The sequence below is a fragment of the Notechis scutatus genome, chromosome 3 (assembly GCF_049901735.1).
Source record: "Notechis scutatus isolate UNSWTSFEM ecotype Mainland chromosome 3, rNotScu1.2, whole genome shotgun sequence".
NCBI lineage: Eukaryota > Metazoa > Chordata > Lepidosauria > Squamata > Elapidae > Notechis > Notechis scutatus.
The window spans coordinates 68,901,711-68,916,202 of record NC_142011.1 but is presented as its reverse complement, the minus strand read 5'-3'; the positions used below and the strand labels follow the sequence as shown (position 1 = coordinate 68,916,202).

Here is a 14,492-nt window from a genome sequence, read left to right as displayed (position 1 = left end):
AATCAAAAATGATGATTTGTGTGCATTCTAATGCCACTTAGTATGAAAGCTGACTGGGTAATTTGGGCCAATCATTCTCCCTCAGCCTAACCCACCTCATAGGATTGTTGTTATGGGAAAATAGAGGCAGGGATATTAAATATGTTCATCACCATGAATTATTTATAAAACTAATAGAGGATTAAAAAAATCTAAGGAATAATAACAATAAATATATTGTGGCTTAGAACTAGCTGGAATTTATAAAACTAATAAAGAGGATAAAAAAAAATCTAAACAATAATTACAATAAATATATTGTGGCTTAGGACTAGCTGGAATCAAAATCAAGAAATTTTGGCAAATTTACTCATGTAATATTTGGCCATCTAATTTAGAAGCATTAAGATGGATTGGACTTCAACAGAAGCCTTAGTGACAATGGATATCTGCTGAACTTTAGTACAAAAGTTAGTTTATTCTTAGAATAGAATTACTGATCTTAAAATAACATACCAATTTTTGAATCATGTAAATTAAAAGAGAAATTGTGGAGGATTTGTTTAATATTACCTTTGGGAAGATAAAACCCATTGCCACTCTTATAAGTTTTATAGGTATTAATCACTATGTGGTATATACAAAATTAGTGATAAAAAGATGTGTTAAGTAAGTTAAAATAACAATGACCACTCTTTCATTTACTATGAAATGAAATATGTTCTGCATGTTGGATTAGGCCAGTTGTTGATCACTAGAATTAAATGTTTTAATGGACTAATTATAGCTTGGAATGCCTGTTAGTAACAAAGGTCAATAAACTGAAGAGCACATCCCTACTACAATTTGATATCATTTTTATAATGACATTATCCCATGTGACACAATTTGTATTATTTACATCCTTTATATTGTTAGTGTGATGATGCAGTAAATGATATTTGCAAAATTACATCATTGTACAAATAATATCAATGAATACAGATGGTATCACATGTGTCATGGATGCGATGACATTATACAAAGGGTGTTTATTTGCATAGTGGGGAAATTATGTAAAATATTGAATCTAACGGTGGAATTTGGTTCCTTCCATGCAAGGTCTGTTGCCTCAAGGTTTCGCTATATTGTTACAGCTTTTTAATATACTGTATATCCTATTTTTTCCATAAAGTTTGTATATTTTATTTCCTTTTGATCAAAGTAGTGAATTCTGTAATTAAGTACCATCACTTGTCTTGTTCTAGAACGGTGGCCGCTGAAGTACGGAAACAGATTTCAGGGCAATATGGAGGATCACCACAACTTCTCAAAAACCTTAATATTGGGGGCACAATATCCCACCATACAACTGTAAGTAACTTCTTAGATTTGTAAGCAGCAGGCCCAGTGCATATTACCATCAGATTAAGCTTACCTTTCCAAATTTAAGAACAATTATGTTTTGGTTGTTCATGAATTGCATTGGAATTTGTAGGATTCCAAGTACAAAAGGTATTATTTGCGTAATAGCAAAAGTTGAAGTCAGCGGGAAGTTTTCTGGATTCAATCAGTCTATTTACTGATATTTGGAATGTGCAAGATTATACAGCATTGTTGTTTGAGTTTGGGGTTTTTATTTCTGTCCTGTAAAATGCAATTTGTTTATTGTTAACCAATTAAACAATAATGGCCACAATAACAATAGGCTTTGTTGAGCAAGGGGGCATGCCAATGCATATTAGAACTTTGATTTGGTGTGTGGGTTCTTATGTCCAATTTTTCTCTAATCAAATTAGATAGGGAATCTTAATTCCTAACCCCTAAAAATCAGGAGGTTTGCATTGAATGTGGGTATAAGAATGTTACCTATCTAATCTCTATTCTAATTAAACATAAATTGGTATGCTCATGGAGTTACTAGCAAACATGAAGACTTCTAGGATACAATATTAGCCATTTATTTAGAATTCTATTTAGGAAGCTATTAAAAATTAAATTGGTGTCATTTGAATAGCCCCCTAGAAAAAGAAAGGTAGCAGTGTGTGCGTGTGCGCACAGTGATTACGGTACTAATTTCTACAATAAAATCTTTATACAAGTTTGCTACTTTACTGGAATCCTATGTCACTTGTACAGTTTCTGTACATTTCCAGTAAATGAATAGAGGGAGCTAGCAATCCTGACTTTGCTTGCTGATAAATTTAGCAGCTCCGTTGTTATAAATCAGGTTTTATATTCTGGATGTTCCTCTTTAAAAGAATACCTACCCAGAATGAGAATAAGGTTACGTATAGTCAGTTTCTTAATCCCACTGAATTCTTTAATTGCTAGCAGTTGGGTTGTGCGTTCATGCTTAGTTCATGTAATCTGTGACAGGACAGTAACTTTAATGGATGGCCTACTCATATACTATTATATGGTAGACTGCAAATCACCTGACAGATAATGTAAAAGTCAGATAGAAATTAAATGAAAGGCAGTGCATTTGTTAAATCTTGTTTTATTGAAATATGAAAAGGTCAACGACTCTTACTCTTTTCTTTCATTTCTGAGACATTTCTTTGAACATTTGCTATTGCCCAGTGGGGTACGAGAATTAGAGCAAGATTTATCAAGAGGACTGATGAGAATTCATTCTGTCTATTAAAAGAAGTTCATTCTTTTCAGCAGAGTTGTGGCTATTCTACCAGCAAGGGAAAAAGAAAATCGATCGATTGGGTGAGATTTTAGGCCCCAATTATTTGATGGATTGTGAACTGGTTAAGAATTGTGTCTTGATACATTTCAGCATGTGAGGAAGTCTTGCTGAAGTACCATGTCTTAATTAAAATATAAAAATTTATAGCCTGCTCTGGATTTAGATTGGTTGGGATTAAAAGAATGAAATGAAATAACTTACTGGTATCAGACAGAATACAGTTTCCAAAGCTTTTGCAAATAGTTCTGGTGACATTTCTAAATGAATTTGCTTCAATTCTTATCAGACAAGTGCTTCCTAAGAGCTACTTCAAATGATGAGCTTGAAGATATGCTGCTGCCTATTTGTCTGTTTTGTGGTTCCACACTCAAAAGTTATAGAAAATGAAGAAGCTAAAACGTTCAAACAAATAAGCACCTGCCACATGATACTTCAGAGTTAACATAGAATTAACAATTGTTGATAAGAAAGACAAAAAAGTCTGGTTAGTGGAGGTTTCACAGTACCGGTAGACAGCAAAATAAAAGAGAGAGAACTGGAGAAAAATAATAAAATATGAAGACTTGCAAAGAAAGCTAAAATAATACCAATTATAAGAAGCACCATGGATGTAATCCCAAAATATCTGTAGTACCACCATTGGCATTAACAATGTCATAATCAGTCAATTACAAAAGGCAGCTTTACTTGGAACAGCTTACATCCCGTGCTGATACATTTCATATTATTTAACAACATCTGACTGCCGGGTCTTTGGAAAGGATTTAATTGTTGGACAAAATGCCAAATCCAATCTAAACATCTGGATGATGATGATGATGATAAAGATAAAGAAAAGCTTCTGATGGCTGCAGAATTAATGAGTGGAAACTGGAATATATTTGTACATCTTTAATTATATTTCGGTATATTAAACAAATAGAAATCTTTGGCATGCTGGCTCCCCACAGTGAGTCTACCAACCAGAAAGTTAACTTCATTTTTCTAAAGTAGGAAATTACTCCCTTATTTTAGTACCTATAGTTACCAAAAGTATAGGTTAATATGCTGTTTTTGTTCCAATGTGGTAATCATAGTTTCCAGATTTTGATGGCATGAGAAACAAAGGTAATTAAAGGTTTCCTCATTTAATTGGAGCTTGCACAAAACCAGACATGATATTCTTCCGATTAAAATTGGAATTCCGATTTTTTTGGGAATCGCCGCGAGCGGAGCCCGGGCGGGCAGGCGGTGCGAGCGGCAGGCGGTGCGAGCGGCGGGCGGTGTGAGTGGAGCCTGGGCGGGCGGCGGGCGGTGCGACCGGCGGGCGGTGCGAGCGGAGCCCGGGCGTGCGGTGCGAGCGGCGGGTGGTGTGAGCGGAGCCCGGGCGGGCGGGCGGTGCGAGTGGCGGGCGGTGCGAGCGGAGGCCGCTGAGCGGCAGGAAAAGGGAGCTGGGCAGCGATTTCTTGGCGCGCGGTGGGGGGTCTCTTTTGGCCGGCCCTGATTTTTTTTTCAGAGGGGAATATCATGCCTGCACAAAAGAAATAGATTTCTAGCAAAAGTTTTTTTCTAAAAAGCAAACAAACAAATCTCTTCAGCTTTGAGGCTTAACTTTTTGTGAAATATTTTAAGTATCTCCAATGTTAGGAACCCTCCTGTTGAAACTACAGCACCAAAAATGGGGAAAATGTTTACTAAGAAGGAATGCGTTCTGATATATTAGTTTTTCCATGTGTTGATTAAGTTTGTTTTGGAGGTTAGCGTTTCATCCTATGAGTTTGTAGTCTAAATGTCTACGGATAGTCCTCGGTTTACAACCATTCATTTAATGACCATTCAAAGTTACAACAGCACTAAGAAAAGAGGCTTATAACTATTTTTTACACAACCAATGCAGTATCCCCATGGTGACATGATCAAGGTCTGGACGTTTGGCAGCTGGCCTGTATTTATGACAATTGCAGTGTCCCAGAGTCATGTGATCACGTTTTGTGACTTTCTGATGAGCAAAGTCATTGGGGAAGCCAGATTACTTAACAAATGTGTCACTAACTTAATAGCTGCAATGATTCACTTAGCAACTGTGACAAGAAAAGTCATAAAATGGAGAAAAACTCTCTTGACAACTGTCTTACTTAGCAATGGATATTTTGGGCTTAATTGTGGTTGTAATTTGAAGACTACATTACGAGAGGTTTATTGGATTTCCATATGTATCCACCTGTCTATGCACAAAACTTTTCTTTTAGCTATTTAGTTAAAATGCAAATAATATCTTGTTAATGGAATGGGAGGGGTGACTCCTCGTCAACTTTCCAGCTAGGACTGATGAGAGCAGTGCCACAAAATATTGAAAAACTTTAGCCAGTGTGCACATTCAGTTAAATAGAAAGATGAGATATAAAGCGAGGAGGCGTGTAAATAAATAATGCATTGGGGAAAGACTATAAAGGCTTAATGGACCCCTTGTCTATTCAGTGCTAAAGTCCCCCTTGAGTAAAACCTGACTCCTGATAATTCCTGCAGCTTATACGACTTCCTTCCGAGTTATAATGTGATCTTGCTTTTAAGTACAAATTAGATTTAATACTTTTTCGGTTTTTAAAAAAAGTTTAACTTTAAAGTTTTTTTTTTTTTACCTTAGCCAAGGTCAGGTAGGTATAATAGAGTTCCACATATTTGATGATATATACCAGCTTGGTGGGCTTGGTGGCCCAGCCGGGAAGGGGAAGATGGTTCTATGCGAGTGGTAGGTGCATGTTCTCATACACACAGTTTATGCAAATGGAGCTGCACTTGTGAGCACCCACTGCTTGCACTAGGGGAGCTGCGCGCATGGACTCTCCCATCACTTGGTTCCAAATAGGCTGCAGTTCCTAGTGAGCTAGGGCCCAGGGGTTGGGAGCCCTGGTATGCATGTATGTATGTATGTATATATAATATATATTCGTAGATTTTCATGGGTACAGGTATGTAGGTCTTGGTGTGTTTGGGTCTTTTCCCGTATAAGATTGAGAGTATCTTGGCGATGTTTCGGCGAGGTCCCACTCACCATCTTCAGGCTGGTGCTTTCGGCTTCGTGCTTGTGCGAGCAAAGCATGATCGGAGCTGCCGTCTCTCTATAAATACTGGTGGGGAGGTTGGCTGTGTTGTCATTTCTTGATTGGTTGATGGAGTTGATGATTGCAGATTGGCTGGCTTTTTCGTAAGAACATGTGTGGCTGAGGTATTGGCTGTGTGTCTATCAGCCTCCTGTGTTGTAACGACCTGAGTAATGGGCTGTGTGATGACTTTCTGAGTTCTATTGTTGTGACATCCTGGGTCTTGTGCTGTAATCTCCTGGGTCGTTGGCTGTGTTGTAACATCCTGAGGTTTTGTGGTGTAACCTCCTGAATTCCGTGAATGTGATTTGAGCGGGTGGCTGTGATGTGACGTTCCGGGTTTTGGTTTGGCTCTGAGTTTGAGACCTGGCTATGTGTTCATGGCATGTGTCAGTTTGCTTGGTTTGGGGGTCGGGGTGTGTGGCAGCTGGTGATGCAGCCGTGGTCTGGTTTCTGGACAGTGGTTGCCTTTCGTCTATGGGGTGGGTTTGGGTTTGAGTCTGGTGAGGGAGATTGGTGGTGGCGTCATGTGTTGTTTTGGGTCCAGTGTTGGTTTTTGTGGCTGGAACTCATTTGTTGATAAGGGCTAGTTTCCAGATGTGGTAGGCAGGAGGTATCGTCCTGTTTATTCATGTTATGGGGGTGTTTCTCTATTTCGATGGCTTCCCTGATTATGAATAGAATGAGTCCCAGCAACACAGCCAACGACCCAGGAGATTACAGCACAAGACCCAGGATGTCACAACAATAGAACTCAGAAGGTCATCACACAGCCCATTACCCAGGTCGTTACAACACAGGAGGCTGATAGACACATAGCCAATACCTCAGCCACACATGTTCTTACGAAAAAGCCAGCCAATTTGCAAACATCAACTCCATCAACCAATCAAGAAATGACAACACAGCCAACCTCCCCACCAGTATTTATAGAGAGACGGCAGCTCCGATCACGCTTTGCTTGCACAAGCACAAAGCCGAAAGCACCAGCCTGAAGATGGCGAGTGGGACCTCGCCAAAACGTCGCCAAGATACTCTCAATTTTACATGGGAAAAGACCCGAACACGCCAAAACCTGCACACACACACACACACACACACACACACACACAGGTCATTACAACCCATATACCATATTTTTCTGTGTATAAGACATATTTTTCCCCTCCAAAAGTGGTGGAAATGTCTGTGCATCTTATACAGTGAATGTTGACAAAGACCCGCCAACCCCCACCCTTCGGCCTCTGCCTCCCAACAATTTGCCTCCTTGCAGCAAACAGCCTGGTCACCTTCAGCACAGCCTGGTTTAGCATGAGCAGCTGATTGTCGGTTGGATCAGCCTCTCAGAATACCGACAATGAGGTATTTTAATTTTGTAATTCTTGGAAATAAATTCCAGTATAAAAAGGCTATTTAGACTTCACAGTGAAACATCTTTATAAATACAGTGGAACCTCGGGTCGTGACCCATAATCCACAGATGCAACCCATTTGGTTGTGACCGGAAGCATGACCAACTGTGCATGCATGGACAAAAATTTGTGTGGACTGCGCATGCACAGAAGGGGAAATTGGCGCAGAAAGGGAATCTGCTGCAGTCAGGTTGTTCGCCACCTGATTTTTGAATCGTGACCGGATTCAAAAATTGGGTAGATTTTTTGGTCCGAACCCGATTTGGTCGCAAACAGAAGCATTCGCGACCCGAGGTCTGTTGTATTTATATTTGGGAAAATTAAACATTTTGTTGGGGAATATAACAACAGTAATAATTATAATGATATGTACATGTGAATTTGAATTAAATTTCAAGAATTCAAAGTTGGGGCTTGAGATTGAGTCAGCCTTCCATCCTTCTGAGGTCAGAAAAATGAGGACACAGATTGTTGGGGGCAATATGCTGGCATTTGTAAACTGCTCGGAGAGTGCCATAAAGTAGTATGGAGTGGTATATAAATCTGAGTGCTATTGGTATTCCTATGTGATTGCCTTATGTTATAAAATTGTATTTTGTGGGACTTACACTTGGTTTCATTAACTTCTTACAAATTAATAACTATTACACAAGTATTCCTTAATCTTAATAATTAGGTAAAATTATATAAGAGAAGAACATTTACAGATTCTCTTAGCATACAGGCTATAGATTATGCTAGCTATGTTGATCCATCTGCAACACTATGATCCTGTTTTGACAAAACAGCATATGTATCAAATTCCTTGACAGTTTTAAAAATGAAAACAGCTGTAGGAAATACAACAGTTTTGTATAGATGGAATAATGGATAGATACGCTTAGCTAACACATTCCTCATGTGGTATTATAGGCAGGCAGGTAAGAGACCAAACAGAAACAAGTACTGGGTGATTGGGAAAAGCGTTAAAATACATCAAAATACTGTGTTTGACATCCAGGGAAGGACAAAGTTGATAAGCAGATTTCAATCTTGCAAAGTACTATAGCAGTGAAGACTAACAGAGCCTTAAAGGCAAAAAGCTTCAACGTCCTTGTAGTCATCCAGTAATAAACATTTGAGACAGGATTTTATAATGTAAGCATTGACAGCGGTAACTCTCCCTGTGCATCCTGAGAGACGGAATAGGTTAGAAAGATGATAGTGTATATGAACCTTATCTAATAAACTTGCATCTCATTTTTTTGTGAAAGGCCATTTGCACATTTATACTGATTTAAGATTGCTTTAAAATGACTTTCAATGTAGTATTGGGAGTTTTTCATGCATACATTTACACATGAAATCAAGTCTTTGTAGGCCTGTAATGGGAAGGAATAGTTGTAGTGCCTACTAAGAACATAATATTCTGTCTGTGCCAGATTCTACTGCACATTACGTAGCACATGAAACATGGCAACAGATAAGCCTTGATGCCAGAAAAGGAGAAATATGACACGTTGAATCAATTTGACTTTCTGCATTTAAAAAAAGAAAGAAAGAAAATTAAGCTGGAATATCCTGTCTGGTTGCAAATTAGTTTTCATTTTCTGGATTATGCAAACTACTTATCTTTAAAACAAAAGAAACTATCTTTCCTGTGATATTCTATTGAACAAAGAAGTTGAGAGATTCTCATCCTCTGATAATCAGTTATGAAAGAAAAGGCCTGAATATTATTTTTTAATAGGACTTGGCTGTCTATTTATTAGAAGGGTGATATCAACAGATCTCTTATGACACCAGTTCTTAAACTGGAGGAGGGGTAATTATTCCCAAACACCATATTTGGGCATATACTGGGGCTAATGAAGCAATTTGTACTTGCTTATAAATAGAAGATTCCGTTTGGGACTGTCACTGCATGTGTAAAACAACAGAATCTTGGTGGTGGTGTAATTATTGTACATTTATTATTCAAGACTGGAAAAGGGATAGTTGGGTGAAACAGTTTTAAAACTATCTCCTTTTATTGTTAGCTTCAGCCAGAAAGGAGATAGGCTGACTTACAAATCTTTCTACCTTTCTTTCAATAAGCTAATACAAACTGATTCCTCTTTGGAGCTATGACTTTGTGTTATGCATGTTTATTCATCTGATAGGCAGCATTTCTTACTCTTGCCAGGTTGGTGAGATTAATATTGGTTTCTTAGTTTGATATTTATGTTGTTTTATATCTTCATGCTATATTTGATATTTGAAAAAAATACAGGAGCAAAAATGTCTCAGGATGGAGTTTTTGCTTCAGGGTAAAAACTTTATGACAGAGGGTTGAACTCGATGACCCTGTACCCCCCTTCCTACCCTACAATTCAGTGATTCAGTGACTGGCACCTCTGCTTCCTAATCAGTAAAGGATATACAATCCTTGAAGAGAAATATTGGCACATTGTCTGTATTTAAAATAGAAATTTTATTGTTCTGTGTACATTTCATATTTCCCTGATGGAAAAGATTAATATCTTTACAGCCTTTTATCCTAGTTTATGATTCATTCATCCTTCCTCTGAACATGCACACAAATCTCAAAGGAATTCAGAGCTGCGGAATTAATCAAATACAATATTTATATGCATAGCTGATTCATGTAGTCGTCTGTTAAAAATCTGCATGCTTAACCATTAGCTATTTTTATGAATGTGTAAATAGAATGTGTGCAATGCTACTTTTGGATAATTTCCCTGATCAGCCTAATAACCCACAGATAAGTATATATGCACAATATACTTTGGGATAAATCTTTCTTTCATTGCACAGTTGTATTAATGGGTAATATGTTGACTTATATAAAGGCCAATAATTTCTCTTTTTCAGAAATTTTTTATATTAGCTCATGTTCACATGAATAAAACAGAGCTACAAATAGGGATTATCATGCCATTTGGGCCTTGGTTCAAGCCCTGATTCAGTAAAACAAGTTTTATATATTATTCCCTTTCTAATTTCTGATTCTCTTTAGCAGTCTCAGCTTAAGGATACCCATCTGCAACCTTGCAGCTTTCCTGTAACTGAGTAGTCTGTATTCTTATTCTTCATACCAAAGTCCTCCCTTGCTTCCCTAACCTTAACCCTAACCCTAACCCTCTGGAGCTTCGGGAGGCTGAAAATGGGCCCATTTCGGCACTTCTGGTATTTCCAGAAGGCCCGTTTTTCGGCATCCTGAGGCTGCAGAGGCTTCTCTTGAGCCTCCTGGAGGGCAAAAACAGCCTCTCCAGAGGCCCTCCGGAGGCTGAAAACAGCCACTTCTGGTATTTCCAGAAGGCCCGTTTTTCAACCTCCTGAGGCTGCAGAGGCTCTCCTTGAGCCTCTGGAAGGGCGAAAACGGCCTCAAACAGGCTGAAAATCAGCTGAGGGGAGCACACGTGCGCAGTGCAGGTACGTTTGCCTGGGACTTGTATGCTCGCACAAATGGCTCTGCATGCCACTTGCGGCACGCGTGCCACAGGTTCGTCATCATTGCTTTATTCCTTGTCTCATGTTCTTGTGCTACCTTGGTACGCCCCTCCCCCAATGTATGGCAAAAGTTCTACAGGTATTTATTCCCCCCAGACAGGTCCTTGGGAAGCACCCCTATTGCGCAGGTCCCGGATTCCAAACTCAGTCCAGCAATAGTCACTGGATAACTCAGTCCAATGACCACACATAAAATCCAGGAAAGCAGTCCAGGAGTCGAACAGCCAGGATACACTGGGCACATTGCTCTAGCAACACTCAAATTCTCAGGTCAGGGTTAAGTACGCAATGCAGCCCTTTATGAGAGGCAAGATGGCCTCCTCATGAGTAATCTAGCTGACTGACATTATGCCTGTCTTCTCTCTGCTCTGTGTATGGACCCCACCACCTTCTCATTGCTAATGGGTGGCAGCTGTTCCCTCTCCTTGCCTGGAGCCTCCTGGCCAACCTGCTGCAGTGGCCAGCCTCAGCCTGTCTCTGGTCAGATTGACCCAGCTGAGGCTTTTCCATCAGGCTAGCATTCTCTTAGCCCCGATCCTGACCAATACTCAGCTCCACACTTTTCTTTTGCAGACTCAAATTTACCCTCCTCCTCTACAATACTGCACTTTACCTATTGCACCATCAGAGCTCTTAATATGTCCAACTTTATTTTTCTATTTAAACAGTCCTTTTTCTTTTGGGAAAGGGTTGGGCAAGTAGTTGATGGCTCTTTTGGAGCAACAATAATAGTAGGAAAGGGAACGAGAGCATGAACACACGATTACAACAATTGTACAGTTGGATGCTAAATGTATGAATGAACACAAAAAAGGGGTTTGGAAAAAGTTTTTAGACCGCTAGTGCAAACTGACTGTGTTGGTATAAATTGTGTAATTGCTGATATATATACATATGCATATACATATACATATACATATACATACATACATACATACATACATACATACATACATATATATGCTGATATATATACATATATACAGACGAACACAATACAGAAGCCTGATGATGGCAGATGAGATTCTGCCGAAACGTTGCTACAACTTTAAAAGCACAACTACAATGACGTGGGAAAATACCCGAACAAAGCTGAACACCATATATATATATATATATATATATATATATATATATATATATATATATATATATATATATATATATATATAAATAAATATAAATAAATATAAATAATATAAATATAAATATAAATAATATAAATATAAATATATCTCACTTAAAGCAAATTCTGGGATGACAATATTCATTAACACAAATGCAAATTTGCATAAAGGGAAGGAAACCTGAAATATGACAGGCCTTACAAGATGTTTTGGACCTTGGCAGTGTCTGTTCGTATTTCCCTTGCTGAGCTGAGAAAAACTTGCTTGAAGGTTGTAAAACATCTTTTCTTTTCCCCAGAAGAAAAGTCAGATCAGAGGCTTTGTTTTGCATCCGTAATTAGTTTTAAATAGTAGAGGAACTGCCTCAGCGGTGTGACTTTAACCTGACATTGCAGCTAAGCACTTCTCAGATTTCATGACTTGGTTTGCTTCAGGGTGGAAACATCTGTCTTCAGAGTCACCTTGATGCCTAAGCTTGTAGTATAATAGAAAGTGATATAGCTCAGAAATAAGAGAATCCATATAAATCAACCTACACCACTCTGCTGCCGTCCAGATGTATTGGACTTCTGCATCTTAAAAATCTAAATTATGTGGGGGATTGGGGAATTGATGCTTGATGCATTGGATGGGGACCAGGTTGGGAAATCTGAAATAGCGTTATGTTGACACTCTGTCATGAAACTTCATATGGTTGACGTGGAATTCCTAAGTAACTTTCCATCCAGACTTTGAGACAATTCCAGCAAGGTCTCTTCAGAACAGATTGTAAGAATTGGATCTGATCTATTGATCATGCCTTTCATATAATATTTAATTTTATTCCTCTTCTTGTAGGCAGTCCTCAATTTACGACCATAATTGAGCCCTAAATTTCTGTTGTTAAGTGAGATATTTGTTGTGGGTTTTGCCTTTCTTGCCACAGTTGTTAAGTGAATCACTGCGGTCGATAAGTTAGTAACCAGTTGTTAAGTGAATTTGGCTTCCCTATTGACTTTGCTTGTGAAAAGGTTGCACAATGTGACCTTGGGACACAGCGGTGGTTATAATATGAACCAATTGCCAAGCATATGAATTTTGATCATATGATCATGGAGATGTTACAAAGGTCATAATTGTGAAAAATGGTAATAAATAACTTTTCAGTGCTGTCGTAACTTTGAATGATCACTAAGTGAACTGTTGTATGTTGAGGATTACCTGTACTTAAAGAACACTCTGACACAATCTAGGAGATGATGACTGAAGTTTGCAAGCATAAGGCTGGTAGGGTGGGGTGTTAAATGTGCTACATTACACATCTGGATTTTTTTTCTCCTCACAATTATCTAGCGGTTGCCTGGAAGCCAGTTCAAATATGGTATAAAAATATTCATATTTAATGGCCATTCTACATCATGCTTAGATACCAGAAAAGACCCAATAAACAGTAGGGAAAAAATGAATGTGTATCTTTATTATATACTATGTATTTAAAAAGCTGGTCATTTTCTTTTCTCTTTCATTTTTAATAGGTGCCTCTTACTGAGCCTGTGGATCCAGTGGATTTGGAGGATTATCTTCTTACACATCCACTTGCAGTGGATTCCGGCCCTATGAGAGACTTGTTTGAATTTCCTTCTGATGATACTGAAGTCATCTACAGCCCTCAAGAATGCAGAACATTGGTGTCAGCTGTACCAGAGGAAAGGTAAGAAACATAGGGGAAAATGTAACTAGATCACATGCAGATACCTATGTACTGTATGTATATTTGAGATGTATGTATACAGTAGTACCCTGGTACTCTACCCCTTTGATATTTGTTATATTTTGTCCCGATACTCATCATTTGCTTACTAGAACTTTTTAGTATTGGCTATCTTGTGACTCCCTACATTTCTTATTGGAAAAATTTGTTTGGTCCTCATTGTTTTTGGCACTCATCGTTTCTTCCTGGAAAAAAATTAATGATAAGTCCTGAAGTACCACTCTAGTATGTACTTACTTGCTTCTTTCTTCCTCGTTGGATTTTTTTAAAAAAATCACTTTCAAGGTAAAGTTCAGTTATTGAAGAATTCACTGACAGGTCAATATCTGTTTTCTTGGCAACAATTCACAACTGTTTTGCCCTTCTTCTCTGTTGTTATACTTCAGTAAATTTCAAATTAAGGAAAGGGAGACATTGTTTATTTAAATTTATTTTGGTTAAGTACCCTGAACATTCAATATATTTGGAAGGGGGACATAAATTGAATTGAAAAGAAAAGATAAATATTTGTATGGTGGAGGTTTGTTGGCCAACTAGAAATAAGATTTTTGAGATCTTTGTGATCTGGAAAAAATAGTCATACCTCTTTCTTGTTTCATCTCTTTTATTTGCAGTGAAATGGACCCCCATGTGAGAGACTGTGTAAGAAGTTATACAGAAGACTGGGCTATTGTGAATAGAAAGTAAGTGTTTATATTTTAATAAACAATTGTGCAAGAGGGTATAAACAGAGGCCATTATCTATAAAAATGGAGTGGTGCTTTCAGAACACTGTCAAGCAGCCATCACTAATTATCATTTTCATTAATAAAAATGAACTTTTTGTAAATATTGGTTTGCTCCTAGGCAGCAATTTGGTTTTGCAGGAAGAACAGACCATTGCCCTCAGGGGAACCTTCTTTCAAGATTTGATGCGGTACTAGAAAGACAAGGCTCAATTTGATTTGATTCTTAACTTGCATGAAATACATC

The 14,492-nt window shown here is 38.2% G+C and overlaps 1 protein-coding gene across 8 annotated transcripts in view; it reads left to right on the top strand.

The window, feature by feature from the left end:
• DOCK7 (dedicator of cytokinesis 7) overlaps positions 1-14,492 on the top strand; it is a 125,364-nt gene that overhangs the window by 10,225 nt on the left and 100,647 nt on the right. For all 8 annotated transcript variants that reach the window (XM_087960386.1, XM_087960385.1, XM_087960384.1 and 5 more), the window contains exons 2-4: positions 1,227-1,332; positions 13,285-13,460; positions 14,135-14,203. In XM_087960386.1, the coding sequence (XP_087816512.1) occupies positions 1,227-1,332; positions 13,285-13,460; positions 14,135-14,203 (351 nt within the window). The remainder of the gene's footprint in view (positions 1-1,226; positions 1,333-13,284; positions 13,461-14,134; positions 14,204-14,492) is intronic.